Source organism: Schistocerca nitens, chromosome 2 (assembly GCF_023898315.1).
Source record: "Schistocerca nitens isolate TAMUIC-IGC-003100 chromosome 2, iqSchNite1.1, whole genome shotgun sequence".
NCBI lineage: Eukaryota > Metazoa > Arthropoda > Insecta > Orthoptera > Acrididae > Schistocerca > Schistocerca nitens.
This window is the reverse complement of record NC_064615.1, coordinates 492508649-492530311: the sequence shown is the minus strand read 5'-3', so window position 1 is coordinate 492530311 and position 21663 is coordinate 492508649. Positions and strand designations below refer to the sequence as shown.

The 21663-nt window shown below is 43.1% G+C and overlaps 1 protein-coding gene across 1 annotated transcript; it reads left to right on the top strand.

Moving 5' to 3' along the window:
* Positions 1-329: 329 nt before the first annotated feature.
* LOC126234464 (uncharacterized) lies at positions 330-1617 on the top strand. The gene is made up of 2 exons (XM_049943156.1): positions 330-627; positions 733-1617. The coding sequence occupies exons 1-2, from the start codon at positions 588-590 to the stop codon at positions 1551-1553; spliced, it is 861 nt and encodes a 286-aa protein (XP_049799113.1). The 5' UTR covers positions 330-587; the 3' UTR covers positions 1554-1617.
* The last annotated feature ends 20046 nt before the right edge of the window (positions 1618-21663 follow it).

Below are 21663 nucleotides of genomic sequence, written 5' to 3'. Positions count from 1 at the left end.
ACGCAAATTCTTAGACTATTTTGCTCTTCATATTATAGCTTGAATTAAGTAGAATAAATGAAGAATCACCCGAAAAACCAAAGCCCTCACGGAAAAGAAAGCGAAATATTGATCAGTGGAAGAAAAATAAAGTAAAACGTCGACGAAATGCTGGTCAGCAGTATAAGTCTTTAAACACCCACAAGACCGTTCAGGCTGATACTACAGGAAGTCCCTGTATTTGTTTAAATAAATGCTTCACAAAACTGCTTGGAGAGGAAGAAAACATTTTTCATTCATTTTGGGACATAGGAAACTTTAATGCCCAGAATACTTACCTGAAAATGGAATCGAAAAAGAGGTGGTTTGTTCACTATTTAAATACAAATGGTTTAATATTTTGTATATTTATTTCATTTTGTTATATTTGTCATAATTTCTTTCAAAGCTATCCAAAAAAGACTTCCAAGAAAATATCATCCAGGGATGTTACATTTTCTTATAATGTGATGGTATGCAGAATAGAAGTCTTGATCTGCAAGGAAGCTTTCCTAAGAGTTCATAGCTTACAGATACATACATGAAGAGTGAGGAATTTGCAACATATAATGAAGCAGGGATTTGCAGTGCCAAAAGAAGATGGAAGAGGTTTGTATGTTACTCTGTGCTGTAAGTTAGAGATGTACTCAAACTGAGTACTATACAAATATTTCTATTAGGAAGAGGATATAAGCTCACTTTTTTTCCTTTCAGGAAAACATGGAAACTACCCACACAAATTTCAAGATGAAGCTGTACAAAGTGTGAGAGAATTTCTCAACGCCATACCGAAATATAACAGTCATTACAGTAGGCAACAGAACGTCAATCAAGTGTATTTGGATTGTGATCTCACAATTGCTTCCTTATTTCGAGATAAATACTCAGAATACTGCAAGGAAAAGCAAGTTCCTGCAGTATCTGAAAGTAAATTCAGAGAAATTTTCGTATCTGAATTTGACATATGCTTCAAACTACAAAAAAGTGACACCTGTTCACAATGTGATGGATTTCTAATTGCAATAAATAACCCAGAATTATGTACAGAAGATGTCACAGAAAAGAAACAACAATGTGAACTGCATCTCAAAAAGACTGACAGAGGACAAAATATGATTGCGTCTTTAACTGCTCTGGCTAAAGAACATTCGAAAGAGCATCATGTGATAGCAATGGACATGCAGCAAACGTTCCCCACACCTAAACTAACAGTTGGTCCAGCATTTTACAAGAGGAAAATATGGACATACAACTATGGTATCCACGACTGTGGATCAAATAAGGGCTATATGTTTCTGTGTAGCGAGAAAGATGGAGGACGGGGTTCAGATGAGGTTGGGAGCTGCTTATTGAAGTTCTTGGAGATAACTAATCCTCAGACAAAACGTCTCCACATAATCACAGACAACTGCAAGGGTCAAGCAAAGAATTGGACTATTATTTCTTTGGAAAGGTCCCTTGTCGCTATCAAAAGATTTGATTGTCCAGCATTACTTCCCTGTGGTAGGTCACACCATGCTACCTTGCGATCGTGATTTTGGCCGTGATCGTGATTTTGGTCGCATTGACCGGTATGCAAGAAACAGACGTCCAATAGTGTACACTCCAGATGAATGGGCAGAAGTAATAAAATCTGCGAGTCCAAAACATTTAACCGTAACTAAACTGGAAAGAGAAGACTTCAGAAATTTGGAAAGCCTTAAGACATTGATCTCTCAACATACAGAATCCACATCTGGAGATCCCCACCATTTCAGTGAAGCTACTCAATTTAAGTTTGAGTCTGAAGATCCCTTCAACCTAAGTTTAAAGCACTCTTATTCAGACAGGAGCTTTCATGTTGACATTTGTATCAAAAAGAAAGGAAGGCTAGTTGAACCAAATCCATATCAGCTGCCAATAAAGTACAGAAAGCCACTACCAATTAACCAGAACAAATTGATATACTGTCTCTTATACCATACATACCTCCAGCAAATCAAGATTTCTTTCGGTCATGTGCTGGAAATAACGTGTACAATGATGATGTAGAGGAACTTCCTTGATGTAACTGTATCAATGAAAAAGTAATCCATACATCTCAGATACCTGATATGTATATATTAATGTGTAAAAAATATATATTGTGCTTGCTGTGTAAGAGTAGTTAAAATAAATCCTTACAAATTCATACTTTATGTTTTAAACAATTTTTTGGGAGATATAGTCATAAGCCACCATTGACTACATCTTAATTAGAATCATTCTAAAATTAATGTTTTATAGCATGCAGAGAGTTGACTATTTAACAACATGCTTCACAAGTATTAAGCAAGTGTTTGCAGTAGAAATAAGGTTTCTATTTTGTATTAAACATTTTCAGACCTCCGTGGAACTTTAAACTCGCTGTATCTCAAAACTAGTTCGATGTGGCTTATGACTATATCTCTCCGACCCCTTCAATTTAACAACCAATGGTGAGAGGTCTATGGAAAACTCAGCTGCAGGGCTCGTGGTTAACATAAGGCGAACGGTTGAAAGCTAATATCCAAGAAGTCTAACAAGGGGAAGGCCTCAGACACGGCCAACCGATTCGGCTCAAATTTGGCAGGTCGCTTGTGTACAAACTGAAATGAAGGACTGACATATTTTGGGTCAACACTCCCGCGTTTTTGAGAAAATCACCCCTAAAGGTTATAACGAGCAATTGACTCAAAATTGGAGGGATCGATAGATAATTGTAAATAGAGCATTTTTCATCATCAGGTATGGGGTCCACAAATGCATACTTTTCCTGAAATCGAGGAAAGAAACTTTTACAACTGCCCCTTCTGTACCCACATGGTAAAAGCTTTCCGCCGATAGAGCTGATAGCGCAACGGCCCCGGTAACTGGCTCGAATTCGGAAAACCGGCGTTCGAATCTCGAAGAAACCTAGCGGATGTTATTCTTTTCGTTTGTATTTTTCCATATCTCAATTGATAGGGATAGGAGGGTTAATAAGGTAAGTAAACCAATAAGGAATGATAATAAGGTAGGGAAACTAATTTCCCAAACGCAGTAAGTAAAGTATTAAACTTTTAAGCCTTGTCACATGAAAACAACTCCGAGTAAGAGTGCTGCGAATTCCTCACGAGGGATCACAGATAGCCAACCGCGCGACGCTTGTTTACACCGAGATACGGGACAGAATGCACGCTGGGAGAGTCATGTCGTTCCGGTTGCCTCTTCGTCATACCATAGTTGTGAACCTGGAAGAGTGAAGGTGTCCAGCACAAGCCTTATAGAAGTCAATCGGAAAGTTGTTTTCCGTCATTAGGCTGCCGCGAACCTCGCGGATACATGTGATTTTTCCATCGTTAATGCGCCGAATTAAATACGTTTTGTGAATGAATACGGTGTTCTTCCGCAAATAATATATGAGGAGTACTGTATGTAGTTTGTAGTAATTTGCTCGTCTGTTTATTCCGTAGTAACTAGTTATTGTTTGTTGTGTCATATCTTTCAGGTGCATAATCTGAATAATGGAAGATTTACACCCTTCGACTAGCACTGTAATATATAGTTGGGAGCCTGTAACGGACGGTGGCAAGCGGGAAGTTACCGACGCTGTGTTCTGGTTTGAAAAAGTGTTGAAAGACAGATGTATTATCAATGCCCTACCGGAATCAGGCAGTTCTGTTTCTCGGCGTTCCAGATTGATAGGAGCGGCTATCGTCGAGCGATTTTTGGAGCTGACGAACGAAATGACTTCTGCTGATACTGAAGTACTATATCATGAAGACGAAGCAGAAGGTGATTCAGTGGAAGATATCCCGACTAGTCAATCGCAAAATGGTCATAACACTTTGGAAATCTCCACGTCACTGGGAATATATGGTTCATCTGTTCCCGATGAGTATTACGAACAGGTTACGAAACGATTGAACTACGGCGCTATACCCATTGAAGTAAAAGCGGTAGCGCTAGCAAGGAATCATCCAAATTGGAACTTACAAACACTGCAAAAGAATGGAGCAACAACAGCCCCGAAAAGGAAGAAGGACTTTAAATTGTGGGAAAGTGACATCGTTAAAGGAGGGATAAGCTACAGCAAATACCAGGCGATAAATAAGTGATTTTTGCATCGTTAATGCGCCGAATTAAATACGTTTTGTGAATGAATACGGTGTTCTTCCGATTTATCGAATCTCGTAACGAGAATGCAACAACGAGAATACTTCAGGAGTGGGCTGCAGGTGCAGCGCTTCAATATACGGCCAACAAGGATTTTACGTTTGCTGCGTCATTATCTTTGGCAAGAAATTTCAAATCGGAATATAAAATTCGTCAACGGCACGTCACTAAATACGTCTCTCATAAGGAGGTACAAAATATAGAAGATATACAGAAAGTGGCGGCTCTTTTAGCACGCAAACGGCGTCACTTATGACCGGTTTTAATCGTGATTACGTGATCAACACCGATCAAACAGGATGCGAGTATCGGGTGAACATTCGACGCATGTTATCGCATAAGGGAGAAAAACGAACTCTTGTCGCAGTTGGTAGTGAAAACAAACTAACACATTCGTACACGGCGCAATATGCCATCACAGCCTCTGGAAAAGTGTTGCCGAAGGTTTTCCTGTGTTTACAGGAAACGAATGTTACATTTGGTCCTCGGGTTATAGAAGAGGTCAATCGTTTAACCGACTCGTTGAAAAATGTTTACATTACCTGCTCCAAAATCCGGGACACTGACGAATGCGATTTACAGTAGAGTTCTTGAGAATGTTTTAAAACCATACGTTTCTGATAACAAGTTTTGTCTAATATTGGATTACTGGAGTGGACAAATTAATACTACAATGTATGACACAATGTTTATAGATGACTAGGGTCAGCCGACGTGCACAGTAAAAGTAATACCGCCAAACTGCACACCATGTGCCAGCTGTGTGATGTTTATTTCTATCGCCAGGTTAAAAACTTTATTTCCAGGTATCAGAATTGCAGTGTGCTTCTGGAAACCCAGCGGGAACTGCACAACCGCACGGATGCAATAACTATTCACAGTATAATTAATAACGAACTTTCAGCACCGATTTTTCAGGCAATGATACCGTATGCGTGATATCCATCAAAATTAATTCCCGAAAAAAGACATTTTAAAATGTAAACCAAGTTTGTTTTCCGCAGATTCTTCGGGAGGTACAGTGTAGGTGTCGAAAGACTGCATTCATTAGATGTTCTTGGTGCCGTGAGTATATTTGTTTCGAATGGTTATATGACAAGTACCATCCATCTAGTTGTTCGAAGAAAAATGAGGACACACAACGGTGACTGGAAGAGCCATTGTAAAGTGACCTGGAGTAACATTTTAGTTGTTTACTATGCCAAGAGGTTCGAGAAATTTGTTTGCCTACCTTATTCTTATCATTCCTTATTGATTTACTTACGTTACTAACCCTCCTATTCCTTTCAATTGACGTATGGGAAAATACAAAAGAAAGCAAGAACAACCGCTAGGTTTCTTCGAGATTCGAACCCGGGTTCTACAATTCCCCGCCAGCTACCTTGGCCGTTGCGCTATCGGTGCTGGCGGCGAAATGCGTTTACCATGTGGGTACAGAAGTGGCAGTTGCAAAAGTTGCTTTCCTCAACTCTGGAAAAGTATGCGTTTTAGGACCCCATACCTGATGATGAAAAATGTTCTATTTACAATTATCTATCAATCCCTCCAATTTTAAGTCGATTGCTCGTTATAAACTTTAGGGGTGATTTTCTCAAAAACGTGGGGGTGTTGACCCAAAATGCCTTAGAGTCCTTCGTTTTAGGTTGTACACAAGCGACCTGCCAAATTTGAGCCGAATCGGTTGGCCGTGTCTGAGGCCTTCCCCTTGTAAGAAGAAAGAACACTGTTATATATGCATGAAAAATAATCACAGAGAAGAAGAGTGCTACTTTAAAAACACAAAAGTCAAGAACAGAAACTGAGGCCTTTCGAGCCCTCTCGTCTCTGCAAAAGGATAAACTGTAAAGAACAAGGTTATTTTAAGAACAACGAAAATACAAAAATAGCATTTTTTCACAAAGAGAAGAGAAAAGAAGAAAGATACTGTATGTATTGCACATGAAGGTAACAAAGGAAAGATTTCAGAAGAAGCTAATGAGAAAGAAGAGGGAGTCATGGTTGACGAACATGCGCAGGTCCTACATCTCTTGAGCTGGACAAGAAAACAAATGAGAGAATGTGATTGTGTTGTGATACTTGTCAAACAAGGCGAATCAATGAAAATAGTTGTAACAGGAAACTGTGGACTAAAACTGAATTTTCAAGAGTGTTGTGAATGTCCTGAACTGAGTAGAAATCTTAATGCTATCACTGAAAAAAATTACACATTTGTGTTTAATAAATATTCTGTTCAAATTTATGAAGATAAAACGCTCATTCTAGAAGGACAAAAAATATATGACGTTAACATTGAAAAAGAAATGCAATCGCTATTGACAGTAGAAAGAAAACTAAAATGGCATAGGAAGCTAGGTCACCCTGACATATAAGCTACTTCGAAGATCAAAAAAATGTGCAATGGAATGGGTAACAGTTTGTGCCTAGCAGAAAAGATGGGTGAAGCTTGTGTGAGAGCTCAGCTTACAAGAAAGCCATTTTCTACTGAGAGAGAAAGAGCAACTAGACGTCTGTGGATATATCCTCCCAATATTTACTGGATACAGACACTATATGAAAGATGGTTTCACTCACTTTTGTGTAACCTATTTTTCAAGATATAGGTTAGAGGCTCCAAGATTCATAAGAATGGGTGCGCCAGAAGATGGAAATCTTTTCAATCTGAATGTGTCAAAGATAAGATGTTACGAAGGCGGTAAACACGCCTGTCATGATTTTATAAATGTGTGCGAAAGGAAAGGAATTGCGCTAGACTGCAGTACTACTTATAGTTTTGAACACCATGTGAAAGCAGAGTCTAAATGAGTAAGGCAATATTTATGATCTGCAGCAGCAAACTAAGGAACGAGTTGGTTGGTTGGTTGTTTGGGGAAGGAGACCAGACAGCGTGGTCATCGGTCTCATCGAATTAGGGAAGGATGGGGAAGGAAGTCGGCCGTGCCCTTTCAGAGGAACCATCCCGGCATTTGCCTGGAGTGATTTAGGGAAATCACGGAAAACCTAAATCAGGATGGCCGGACGCGGGATTGAACCGTCGTCCTCCCGAATGCGAGTCCAGTGTCTAACCACTGCGCCACCTCGCTCGGTTAAGGAAAGGAAAAGCGTTGTTCACAGCTACACATTTAATAGGACAATGGCCAATGAGTGTGTTACACATGCAGAAAGGTGGTTTGGGAGAAGACCAGATCTGGCAGCACTTCAAACTTTTGGATAAAGGGTTCTTGCAAAAAATCTAGGCCTCTTGAAGAAACTACATGAAGCAAGCAAACCATATACGTAGTGTTAATGTCATTATTTGTCATTAGGCGCCAGTACTGGTACGGCGACGATGGTTGAAAAACAAGCATTAGTGTGCATTACAGTTTCCGACTGTCAACAGGGGATGGACAACATTAGCAGGGCTTTACTCGTATAGCTGTTTTATGAAAACAGCAATACTGCTGGTACTCTTCACGAGTACAGACCATTAAAGGAATACGGTAAGCTCGTCTTTCCGCATCGGGGTTAAAGAACAAAATTTAGAAGTTCGAATTAACTGGCGATTTGGGAATTGGTCCTGGGAGATTTCGACGGCAAATTGTGCCACAAACTGTTGAAGGAGTTGCTGATGCCACGCTGAGAATGCTGGACGCAATGTGCGAGCTTGAAGCAGTGCACGGGCTGTGTCATGACAACTGAATATTCCATGGTTCGAAAAGTGCTGCGGATAATTGTGAAATGGAATCTGTAGTGTTGTTCGAGGCTGTCATGGGTACAGATGGTCGTCACATTGAGCAATATTTGTTACCTGCAACGTAAACATCGTACGCAATTAAATGTTAGGCTACCCTGCCATGTGGAAATTAAAATCTGTTCCTTTGAATGGTTTGTTCGTTATTTCTCTTCTGCATGTCCTTACAATTCAATGTCCTACAACACAAATTGCAATGTGCCTATTGTTAACGTCGTTTTATTGGTTTCTTCAGTCTGCTCAGCAAAAGTATACTAGTCGTGCCATTTACATTTTACAACATACATTTTTTATTACAGGATAAGAACACCAGTTAATAAAGAGAGAAAGCAAGAGAATAAAGCAGTCCTTCAAGGCTTCAACACGTAGCAAACCAACTGTTTCTGAAAATTCTACATTGCTGTACAGAAGCGTGACAGAGAAAGTCGAGTCCAGAACAGAAAGTATTATATATTTTGATAATACGTTTTCTCGTTACATTCCTAGAAGCGATAATCTTAAGACTGAAATTCTGTGGTCTATGAAGTGCGGAAATTTGAATTACTCTTATAATGGTTATAATATGGTTGGGAGCAGGATACAGGGGCTGCTGGAGTGGAAGGCTGATCAACAAATTGAGGATAGGCTATAAATTTTAATTTGTTGCGCAAGAAAAGTTATGCAAGGTACTGGTAACAACATATTGACATATAACTTGTTCAGTTTAAATGTACATCAGCAGATTTAACAGGAATCATCAACAAGTTATCTAACATCAAACAATCTGCAAATATGAGATTTAAACCTTTCCCAAAATTATAATGCTTGTAAAATGTTATTACGAAACACAGAAAATTACGAAACTGGTCACTGTATTTAAGCCTTACATAACCTAATGGGCACAATGGCTTACAGGAAATAATATCACAGACGTATAGCAATATCTGCCCACTACAGCACTGTCTTACGTGACCTTGTGTGCCACAATGATTCACAGAACCAACTCATGTAGTTAAATGGTAAATATTACCCACAATGGCGCTTGCGCTATAATCTTACGTAGCACACGGATTTACCAAGACAATGCAATTAATGCCAAGTACAGTGTGGTCCAGAACAACGAGGGCCCTACCACTCATTACACTACTCAGAATCAGTAATAAACTGTTTTACAAGCAAGCACATTCAGTTCAGACAAGTTAACAAGACAGTGCCTCCATTTGAATTTTACCACAGAAATCCATCAATAGTCGTAGGCCAACAGGTAAACAGTGGTGTCACAGTAGTCTTAAACTTTACTTGACTAGCGTGACAATTTGGGCGTCCCTTAGCTGACAAGTTCAATAACGAACTGAAATGCAATTTGAAGACACTCAAGTAAGGGTATTGTGCAACACTTGATCAACAATTTAAGCAAACACGCCCACATAGGCACTCCAAATCATACGTAAATCAACCAGGGCAGAAGTCAGTATTTCGACACGCGACATGGGAACACTCACTGCTCAGCAGCGCAAGCCAGAATACGAGGGAAAGAAGTCTCGCTGTAACTCCACCAGATGAAGATGCACCAAACGGTTGGCACTATAGCAATTTAACCTTTAACAATATGAATCCAAATGTCGCTAATAAGGTAATGGCCAGAACACCACCAGCCCATAGCCACAGCGTGAGGAAGGTTGAACTCGTAAACAGAACGAACGACAGCGAGTCACTGCAGCACCTCCAGTTGCGCTGCTCGGCCGGCCCCAATGCAACTGACACACACACACACACACACACACACCACTTGCCGACGCGACTTCCACGGTCTCCGGCGTCGTTCCGCCCAGGCCCGCTCGTCTCTGTCTCACACACACACACACACACACACACACACACACACACACACCACTTGCCGACGCGACTTCCACGGTCTCCGGCGTCGTTCCGCCCAGGCCCGCTCGTCTCTGTCTCTGTCTCTCTCTCTCTCTCTCTCTCTCTCTCTCTCTCTCTCCCCCCCCCCCCCCCCCCCGAGACTACCTTTCGGCTTCCCGCACGGAATCCCAGAGGGCGCACCAACGCGCGCACCGCAAAGCGAATCGAAAGAGATCGAACACACTACACCGGAACAATCAAATCGGGCAGGAGCACACGGCACAAGTTATACTACTATTAATGAACTTTTTTCTAATGTGTTTCATGATAGCCAAATTGTGTAAAACTTTTCTTGCAGTGAGAAAACGTGTGCATAATTATGTTATTTCGAGATAGCTCCCCATTTTCTGCAGATTTTTCTTCAGTATGTTAAAGTAATTCATATTGTTTGACGAGACCTTTAATTCTTCAATCCGAACTACGCCTATGGATATTTATTTGCGATAGTGGCTCATCGAAGAAATGGTTTAATGTTGAGGCAACGTATTCTTGTATTTTTAAGATTATGTATTTTATGTGAAAAATTATTTGTTGAATCCTACAGTTTATGAAATTGCAATTGTTTTACTTAAAAAAAGTTCAAATGTGTGTGAAATCTTATGGGACTTAACTGCTAAGGTCATCAGTCCCTAAGCTTACACACTACTTATCCTAAATTATCCTAAGGACACACACACACACACACACACACACACACACACACACACACACGCCGAGGGAGGACTCGAACCTCCGCCGGGACCAGCCGCACAGACCATGCCTGCAGCGCCTTAGACCGCTTTTTTTTTTTTTAACTCATTTTGTTCTATATTGTTCGTATCGGACGTCCGATGACACTCGTTCTGGTTGTTCGTTGATTCGTTCACTCAGTTTTTTATTACAGAGGGTAGCGGCATGTTTTACTTCTTTAAGGTTTATGTCTACATTGTGAATACATGTAAGCAGTGACTCCTTAAAAACACATGTTTATGAGCTCCTAAAAAACTCAATTTTTTCTAAAAAGTAGTAAACAATGGATAAGACTGCAACCAGGAAAACAAGCAGAAGGCGAATTATTTGAAAATCTGTCGCATGAAGAATGCAATAAAAATTCATTTAGTTGTATAGTATATCTTAAAATATCGATAATCAAGTGAAAACACAAAAGTCATGTTTACAGTCTCACAGTCATGTACAATATACAAAAAACGATCTTGTTTACTCACAAAATGAGGCACTCAAGTCACAAGCATTATTTCATTCACAAATATGATGGCGATTTTGTCGTCGTACATTTGAACAACGCTTGTTAGGTTCATGAGGTTTCGTATAGACTTGATACAACATACAAATTTTAGAAAATGTGCAGCATAATTCAAGAAACAATGAGTTAATGGCGGAACAGTTCACAGGTGAACGGCCAGATGTTAAGTGTACAAAAGCATGATGTTTCTAGAAGTGGCCACATTGCCCCCCATCACGTGCACTAATTAAGCGACTGCCGCTCTGCCCGCTGTTCGTGCCCAGCATCTCATCTCCTCTCTCCCCCCCCCCCCTTCCCCTTCCCCGCTTCCTCACACTGACTCGAGGCTCCGTATTCAGTTCGTGCCCCGGTACACATGCAATTGCTGCTGCTTCCTTGGTAAGACCTGAGAACCCGCAATTAAACTGATTAATGAAATGGAGAAGATAGCCCACAACGAGCTGACTTTCGGGATACGCAGAACAGCAGCAGCGGCGCCACCAGGATGCCTACCTGGAGTGTAGGCGGGAGGGGTGGGGCAGGAGACACTGGAGTAGCCGGGAGATAAAAGCGCCACGCTTGCCCCTAAACAGTCTGTTCGTCAGTGCACCTCACAATGGCAACGTGGCTGCTTGTCGATATATTATGCCCGTTAGACACTGAAAGTCAGCCGCTCATCCGTGACCTACTTCGTCATGAGGTATGCCGGGAGAAGCTCAACACATTAAGTAAGTAAATTAAAGTTCCATTAATGTCTTTTTGCCTAGTTAACTACATCAACATGTCAGAGAAGTACTACTATTTGGAAACGTTAACTGCTTAAAATAGCATATTTCATTTCTTGAAATAAATAGACGTCTAGATTGCGCATATTTTCTGATTACATGAAACCATCTTTTAATCCGTGGAGATAAAAAAAAAAATAAAATGACTAACCATCATGTAACCTACGATTCATGACCAAAGGCACCAGAACATACCTGAGCAAGTCGATTCCAAGAGTAACCCATCGGTTCCTGGAACCAATATACAATATGTCGCAGAATAATATAATAGTGTAGTAACATTCGCGTAGTTAATAGAAACCCGCAAGGGAGATGCCATTAGGTGGCGCGAGTGCTTCAAATCAAACTCCTGCATTAAGTCCGGTACATTTGTTCAGTATGATTAAAAATGCTAGGAGACTTTAGTGATAAAAATAAAATGTTGAAACCGTATATTGAGGGAATCTGTTATGACAGACACACACTATGCATCTTAATGTAATACACTACTGGCCATTAAAATTGCTACACCAAGACGAAATTGCAGATGATTAACGGGTATTCATTGGACAAATATATCATACTATAACTGACATGTGATTACATTTTCACGTAATTTGGGTGCATGGATCCTGAGAAATCAGTACCCAGAACAACGACCTCTGGCCGTAATGACGCCCATGATACGCCTAGGCATTGAGTCAAACAGAGCTCGGATGGCGTGTACAGGTACAGTTGCCCAAGCAGCTTCAACACGATACCACAGTTCATCAAGAGTAGTGACTGGCGTATTGTGACGAGCCAGTTGTCGGCCACCATTGACCAGACATTTTCAATAGGTGAGAGATCTGGAGAATGTGCTGGCCAGGGCAGCAGTCTAACATTTTCTGTATGCAGAAAGGCCTGTACAGGACCCGCAACATGCGGTCGTGCATTATCCTGATGAAATGTAGGGTTCTGCAGGGATCGAATGAAGGGTAGAGCCATGGGTCGTAACACATGTGAAAAGTAATGTCCACTGTTCAAAGTGCCGTCAGTGCGAACAAGAGGTGACCGAGACGTGTAACCAATGGTACCCCATACCATCACGCCGGGTGATACGCCAGTATGGCGATGACGAATACACGCTTCCAATGTGCGTTCACCGCGATGTCGCCAAACACGGATGCGACCATCATGATGCTGTAAACAGAACCTGGATTAATCTGAAAAAAAACTACGTTTTTCCATTCGTGCACCCAGGTTCGTCGTTGAGTACACCATCGCAAGCGCTCCTGTCTGTGATGCAGTGTCAAGGGTAACCGCAGCCATGGTCTCCGAGCTAATAGTCCATGCTGTTGCAAACGACGTCGAACTGTTCGTGCAGATGGTTGTCGTCTTGCAAACGTCCCATCTGTTGAACCAGGGATCGAGACGTGGCTGCACGATCCGTTACAGCCATGCGGATAAGATGCCTGTCATCTCGACTGCTAGTGATACGAGGCCGTTGGGATCCAGCACGGCGTTCCGTATTACCCTCCTGAACCCACAGATTCCGTATTCTGCTAACAGTCATTGGATCTCGACCAACGCGAGCAGCAATGTCGCGATACGATAAACCGCAATCCCGATAGGCTACAATCCGACCTTTATCAAAGTCGGAAACGTGATGGTACGCATTTCTCCTCCTTACACGAGGCATCACAACAACGTTTCACCAGACAACGCCGGTCAACTGCTGTTTGTGTATGAGAAATCGGTTGGAAACTTTCCTCATGTCAGCACGTTGTAGGTGTCGCCACCAGCGCCAACTTTGTGTGAATGCTCTGACAAGCTAATCATTTGCATATCACAGTATCTTCTTCCTGTCGGTTAAATTTCGCGTCGTCTTCGTGGTGCAGCAATTTTAATGGCCAGTAGTGTAAAAGCTTCAAGAATACTGAAACGTGTGTCCTTGACTAAAAAATAGAGACTGCCACAAAAATATATGATCAGGACGCCAGACTGTCAAGATCTCGGAGTTATCATTGGCTGTAGCCGTGCCGGCACGCTCCCTGCCATGACCGCTTCTTGCGCAGTGACGATTTCGTTTTATAGAGTCTTGTGTCGCGATCCAGAAATAGCCCACCAGCTGCTGCCGTGGACAGAGGGCCGCGCTGGACACCACTCCGCCACCCCTAACGCATCCGACCACAGCACACGTTTCCGCTGTCCCGTCAACAGCCCGTCCTCCCCTCCCAGCCCCCTTCGAAGTACATGCAGTCTACGTGGACAATGAAATTTGTTTCGTGAAAACTTCTTTCCTCATTCCTTCTGTTCTGACGAGTAATCATTTCTTGCTTTGTCGTATGTTCCATTTCTGTAGCGATTCAGTCGCAAACCGTGCGAGCGTGTGTTCTCACGGGCGTGCACGCGCACGCATATACGCGCACAATATATACTTTAACTTCGAAACCGGGCTCAGACAAACGCGTGATGCTGATCGCCCAGCGTGTCATACCCTGCCAAATGGCGTAATTTCGATACGGTATAGAGTGACATGGGATCAACACGCGCGGATCTTCCACCACGACATCGGCTTCCCAATTCCAGAAGCCACCCGTTACACTTGATACAAGTTAGTCCTCAACTTCCCTCACAAGACTGACTGCACACATCAAACGTCGAGGTGCTATCTTGCAGAAAAAAGCTGAGTGTCTCTGAATGTCCGCAACAACGCGACACAGCGTCGAAGCTATAGTTGTCAACGCCTGCTAGGCCACTCCTTCGTCTGGAAATATGCTTTTATCTGCTGGCGGAGTGCAAAAGGATCCTCTCAGAACGGTTCTGACGGCATTCAGGAAGTTAGATGATGTCGAATGCCTCTGCATCCAAGGTCAGATCCAGGCTTCAGTCTAAGAAAGGGGATCACAAATTATTCGTGGTTTAGAGTGATTTTCAAAATATTTGACCATTGACATCTTCTTTGGGACAATGTGGGAGGAAAAAAGAGAATGAAAGTTATTTCTGCACCTCGTCAAATATTTTTCAGAATTATTTTGTCACATTATAATTTGGCCATGGTGGTCTAGAGGCCCTGGACAACCCCAGTTCAATCTCAGACGGGGGTGGAGACTTTCATCGTTCCAGGCCCTCCTGGATGACCCAAGTCCCATTCGGTCTGTTATCAAATGAGTGCTGGGGATCTTCCCCGTGGATAAAAGGCTGCCAGCGACCTTCTCCCTCCCAGCGCCACGGCGAACAAAGGCTGCACTCCACATGCAGTCAGACCACAGAATTTGCAAATATGCGTATCGTCAGAGGAAAAACGCAAGGCATCCCTTCTTATTCTTTGGAAATCACATGAGGACTGCATCAGTATCACTATCCCGGTGGATACGAAACAAAGCAAGACCAGCTAGTCGTTCTTCCCCTACAGCTGCTCTAAACCAACTCTTGAGGAGACGAAGGATTGAGAAAGTACCTTCTGCTAACAGGCAACATGACTAGAATTTTTAGAATCGTTCCTATGTAAGGATTCAGTTCGTTGTCGCACATCTCGGTGATAATGATCAGAGTGTCCATAATTTTAAGACCAGCCTCCACACGGTGCTCCCATCTAGCAGCCTACAGGCTGAATTCCTGCATTACAAAGACGCGACGAGTACCCAAAAGCTGCTTGTGCATCTCCGATGTTTCTTCCACACAGTATCTTCTCCGCTATAAAATTTATGCGGCAGAAAAATCCTTCAATTGAAAATATTCACCACATGTCAGGACAGCCTCTTCTCAAGATCAAGTTTGACATATTCTAACAAGGGAACCTCCCCATCGCACCCCTTCAGATTTAGTTATAAATTGGCACAGTGGATAGGCCTTAAAAACTGAACACAGATCAATCGAGAAAACAGGAAGAAGTTGTGTGGAACTATGAAAAAAATAAGCAAAATACACAAACTGAGTAGTCCATACACAAGATAAGCAACATCAAGGAGAACATGAACAGAGACGCGCCGTGGTCCCGTGGTTAGCGTCAGCAGCTGTGGAACGAGAGGTCCCTGGTTCAAGTCTTCCCTGAAGTGAAAATTTTATTTTCTATATTTTCCCAAAGTTATGATCTGTCCGTTCGTTCATTGACGTCTCTGTTCACTGTAATAAGTTTAGTGTCTGAGTTTTGCGACCGCACCGCAAAACCGTGCGATTGGTAGACGAAAGGACGTGCCTCTCCAATGGGAACCGAAAACATTTCATCGCAAGGTCATAGGTCAACCGATTCCTCCACAGGAAAACACGTCTGATATATTCTATACGACACTGGTGACGGCATGTGCGTCACATGACAGGAATATGTTGTCGACCCACCTAACTTGTACGCTAGGCGAATGGGTAAAAAGATTCTTCCACCTAGCCCGATTTAGGTTTTCTTGTGGATGTGATAATCACTCCCAAAAAAGTGATCGCATCGGACGGACGGACAGATAATAATTGTCTGAAAATAAAAAAATTAAACTTTTCACTCGAGGGAAGACTTGAACCAATGACCTCTTTTTTTTTAACGTAATAAAATTTTATTTACAAATTAACAAAATACATTGCTTGATCAAAGGCACGTTTAGGTTTACACATACAGTAATCGTATCTTTTCTCTTCCTATAGTCTTTCTTGTATTTTCTTTATGATTTAGTTCTCTCTATTAAGCAAATTTTGTTTCTAAATATGTACTTTTTATTTTGCTTTATTTTTATATTTGTTTTCTAGTCTTTTTTTCAGCTCCAGTTCTGTGTGCACTTATTAGTGCTGTATATTTTTTTATGAATATTTAATGGCATTTAATGAGATTAATTTGGTTGGCGCCAAAAGATAGCGTCCTTTAAATTTGGTTAAACCTACTGACTAAGACATATTTCTATGGTACACTCAACAAAACAATGTATAAACATATATATGGATAGTAAATTTAGGGAGAGCTGTTTGATTGTGGTTGGAGATAGGGAGAGGGGGGGAGAGGGGGAGGAAGAGAGAGAGAGAGAGAGAGAGAGAGAGAGAGAGAGAGAGAGAGAGAGAGAGAGAGAGAGGGGGGGGGGGGGAAATCATTTGATATATGGTAATAAATCATTGCGAATCGTCATTTTACATTTTGTCACAACTGTTTATGGTTTCCACGATTATTAAAATGAATGTTAGTGAATTTGTGCAGTACTTACATATAACCTTTTGGACACGCAGGAGATCAATATTTAAGCACTTTCCCTAGTTGTGTGACGATATGATTGCTGAATCGCACTCCACATGTGAGAACGCAGGTGATGCACTGCCACTTGTCACACAAAACACAATCAAACACTCATTAAACACGCACTTTGAGGGTGTTGGAGGATGTGGGGGTGTCTGCGTCAGCAAGCGGTAGGGTCTTGAGGGGCTACGGGAGGGCGTGGTGTGTCGGCGTGGTGTGTCGGGGTTGCGGCGGCGGCGGCGGCGGCGGCGGCGGGTGGGGACGGAGGGCGTCTTTGAAGGCGGCGTCCAGCGCGATCTGCAGATAGTTCTGGAACGTCTGCCGGTGGTTGTTTTTCTGCCTGGCCCTTTTGTGCTCCTCCCAGAGATCTGTGAGGAACTGTACTGTGTCCGTCTGCTTTTTGGTGATTATCGCATGCGCTGTCATAGCAAGTGTCCACATCGTCGCGACGCGCTTTGGCCGAGGGAAGCTTTTTGCCTCTGGGATGGTGAGAGCCGTGATTTCTATGTTACGGTGGTACGCTCTGTTCATGTGTGCCACCATTCTTCTACATGTCTCCCATATCTGCTGGCTTGTCCGACATGTGAAGCGGTGTTCCAGGGAGTCTATTTGGTTGCACGCTTCGCAGTTCGGCGACTCACGCATGCCGATGCGTGCTAAGCGCTCGTTTGTGGGGATCGTCTTGTGTACGACTTTGTACCACGTGTCTCTAGCTTCTGGAGATTCCTCCAGACTTGTGGCCAGTCGTGGCCTGGAAGGTTCGTCTCCGTTCTGCTTCTGACTTGTTTACCTCGTAGCGCTCGGTAGATTTTCCCTGCAGTTCTCATCTCCTTGATTGCTAGGGTGGATGTTATGTAGCTGCTGTCCATTATTACTTGTTTTAGGTAGCGCATCTTAAAAGGTATTCGACTGACGTCTACCGGCGCTTCCTCGGAGTCTGGTCTGTGTTCCTTCAGTAGAGACGACGATGTACAGTCTACACTGCTGTCCTCCATTTTTAGTGCTCTATGGAGCAACAGTGCCACACATTTTGTTGTGACGTCTATTAAACCAAGCCCCCCTTCTTCTCTAGGAAGAGTGCTGGTGGCTTGTGACACTTTGAAAATTTCCCGCCTCCACAGTAGGTAGTACACAGCGCTTCTTATAGACTTCCCTATTTCTATTGGTACGTTTATGACTTGTGCCATGTACCAACCAAGCCTTCGCCAGGATCGTTGCGTTGATAAGCTGCGTATTTTGATCCAACGTTAGGTGTCTGTTGGAGTGTGTCCTGACGAGGCCTCTGGTGGTGTTCAGGATGTTCCGCCAGTTTTCTGCGGCCATTTTCCGTGGGCAGGCCTGCAGTTGAACACCTAGCACCTTATAATTGTCGGTCACCTGGTACCATGCTCTGGCCTCTCTCAATTTCACGTTCCCTATCGGGAGCAGCACGGTTTTCTTGGGGTTGGTTTTCGCCCCAGATGCCTTTCCAAAGGATTCAATTATTGGGAGGACACTGTCAATATCCTCCTTTCCGTCCACAAAATTGCTCAAGTCATCGGCATATGCCATACACGTTACTTTAACATCCTGTAACTTGTAGCCGTTGATGGTGGCGGCGAGTTTCCTGAGGACTGGGTCGAGGGCTACTGTGAATAGTGCCATCGACAGTGGGCACACTTGCCTCACAGATTTCCCCAGTTTTATCGGCGCAGATATCCAGCCATTTACAGTGACTCGTGATGTGGCATTTGTCAATATGTTTTCGATGACTTGAGCGAATTTGGGGCCAAAACCCAGTCTCGTCAAAGTCTTCAGTAGGTACCGGTGACCGATCCTGTCGATGGCCTTTTGGAAGTCTACAGAAATGATCGCTGCAGTCGCTCTGTTGGATGCGCCGTGTGCTATAACGTCTCTGTACGTGCATACGGCGTCGAAGATGTTTCTGCTTAACACTGCACATGTCTGCCACGGGCTGACGGCTTTCTTCAGGGCGAGCTTCATGTTTTCAGCGACGCATTTTGCTGTTAGCTTGTAGTCCGCGTTTAAAAAGAGTTATTGGGCGGTAGTCTGCTACTGTTTTCGGCGCTTTTGTTTTCGGGATCAGGGTAATGGTCCCTTCCAGGAACGGGGGTGGTATTTCTTTTCCGTTTAATATTTCATTGACGATTTCCGTCATAATTCCACCTACTTTGTCCCAGCAGGTGGTCTAGAATTCGGACGGTATTCCGTCCGCTCCTGGAGCCTTGCCGCTGGCGAGGTTTTGAGGACACCTCTGACTTCGTCCTCTGTCACGGCCTCGGTCAACAAAGCGCGGTCGGTGTTGTTTAGCTGTCTGCGCGTTTCCTCTAATATTTTGGCTGTTTCTGCGTCGTCTGGTACATCGCCCTTGAAGAGGTCGGAGAAATGCTCTTCTATGTGACGCATCGTGTCCCATTTAGTTGTTATCTTGCGGCCAGTTGCGTCGCTGAGCTCCCTGATTACTCTGCTTTGTGCCCTCTCCCTCTCTCTATGCAGGTGGTGCAGTGTGGCAGGTTCGTCTTCAGTGGCGCCGTGTGCTTGGCTGCGGACAACGACGCCTTTCATCTGTTGACGCTTGATGTTCAGTAGGCGCGCCTTTATTGCTCTAACTCGCGTGAGAAGCAGGTCGTCGTCTGAAGGACAGTTGAACGCGTCCTTTAGACACTGCGCGTAAAAGTCTGCCGTGCTCTTCCTCCAGAATGCCTTCTCCGCACTGTGCCTAATCAGTGTCTTCCTTGCTTGTGGTTTACCATGTTCAATCCACCATTGTGTGGTGGACGGATATTGCTGTCGCGTCAGTAAGCTTTCTTCTATGGTGTGCGCAATCTCCTGATGTAATTTGGCGTCACTTAGGTGTTGCGTGTTAAGCTTCCACACTGATCTTCCTCCTGAGATTTTCCTCGTTGACAGCTGTAGCTTGCAAGAGTAGGCACAGTGGTCGGAGAAGATCACAGGGCAGACTTCCACATGCGATACAGAGGCGGCCAACTCCCTGTTCACATACATCTTGTCGATCCAGCTTCTTCCGCGGTTGTAGTAATAGGTGAATTCGGTTGTGTTTGGATATAGTAAACGCCAAGAGTCGTCTAGCTTTAGCTTTCTTACGAGTTCCTGCAGCTCCGTCAGTCCGCAGCTGCTCGCGCTAACCTCGGGACCACGGCGCTCCTGACATTATGTTCTCCTTGGATGTTGCATATCTTGTGCATGGACTACTCAGTTTGTATATTTTGCTTATTTTTTTCGTAGTTCCACACAACTTCTTCCTGTTTTCTCGATTGATCTGTGTTCAGTTTTTCAAGGCCTATCCACTGTGCCAACTTTTAACTAAATCTAAGGGGGGGGGGGGTGCGCGATGGGGAGGTTCCCTTGTAAGAGGAAAGATGCATAAGGCCCTTCGTATTTTTCGGTGGAAAAAATGGTTCAAATGGCTCTGAGCACTATGGGACTTAACTTCTGAGGTCATCAGTCGCCTAGAATTTAGAACTAATTAAACCGAACTAACCTAAGGACATCACACACATCCATGGCCGAGGCAGGATTCGAACCTGCGACCGTAGCGGTCGCTCGGTTCCAGACTGTAGCGCCTAGAACCGCACGGCCACTCCGGCCGGCTTTTCGGTTGTCTGAGCAAACAAGCATTTAGGTATGTCTGTTAAGAAACCATACACTGTGTTTTCTTTTCCACATTTAATTGCTCAGTGATTTCTTAAGTATAGAAGACCGTCTGACGGAAAACAAAATCCAAATTTTGTCCCTACAGTCACTGGTTAACGAAAACGGCTAAGCGACGAAGTTGTCCATATAGTACGAAAAAAAATTGAACACTCAACAAAATGAAAAGATAATTTGCGCCCTACTAGGCAAGAAAACAGTAATATAAAAACGATTAGTACATTCCACAATTTTCCTAATATGTCATCCAAGAAGACGACCAAGAGAACAAATTCGGGACTGTGTAAGGCGTGTCGAAGGTACTGTTCTTCGAACGTCGTTATACTGTCGCGCCACAGTGAAATCTTTTAGAGGACATTTTTTTCAGTTACTTATCATGAAACTGCAGAAATCCTTCATGTCTCTGCACCCAAAATGTCTCGCATTATTCGCTACATTGCTACTCCATCGGGAGCTTCTTCAAAGACAGCATTTTACAGTCTTCTTTAGTGTTGCGATGCGTTGCGACAAATAGTGACCTTGGAAAGATTTGCAAGACAATTGTTCAATAAACGATTGCAACAAGAGCAATATTTTGCGTGAATGGCTGTCTTGGTGAGCTCCTGAATGACACCCTTTGACAAAGAAACCGTAATGGAATAGCTGTCAGTGCTAACACCAACAAACATCTTGAGAAAGATATTAAATTTCTCGTACAGTTCTTTAACATACGAGCAAGAACGAATTCTGTTAAACAACGATTTTATTTGTATCTACAGAACATATTTCTCATACACATATGTGAAAAATGAAGGTGGTTTAGTGAAACAATGAAAAAGACTTTGGTTCTCTAACTACAGATAAAATCCTGCCCTGAAGTTCTCTTTGTATACGTCAAAGAGTCGATTTTTTGTGGTTTTGCTTATAAGTGTCGTATTGGAAACGTTATCGTTAAATAGCGACGAAAATTTGAATCACCTGGACCAACTACCAAGTGCAAAACAGCTGTGATATTCCTACACTGTTACTTACAAGATTG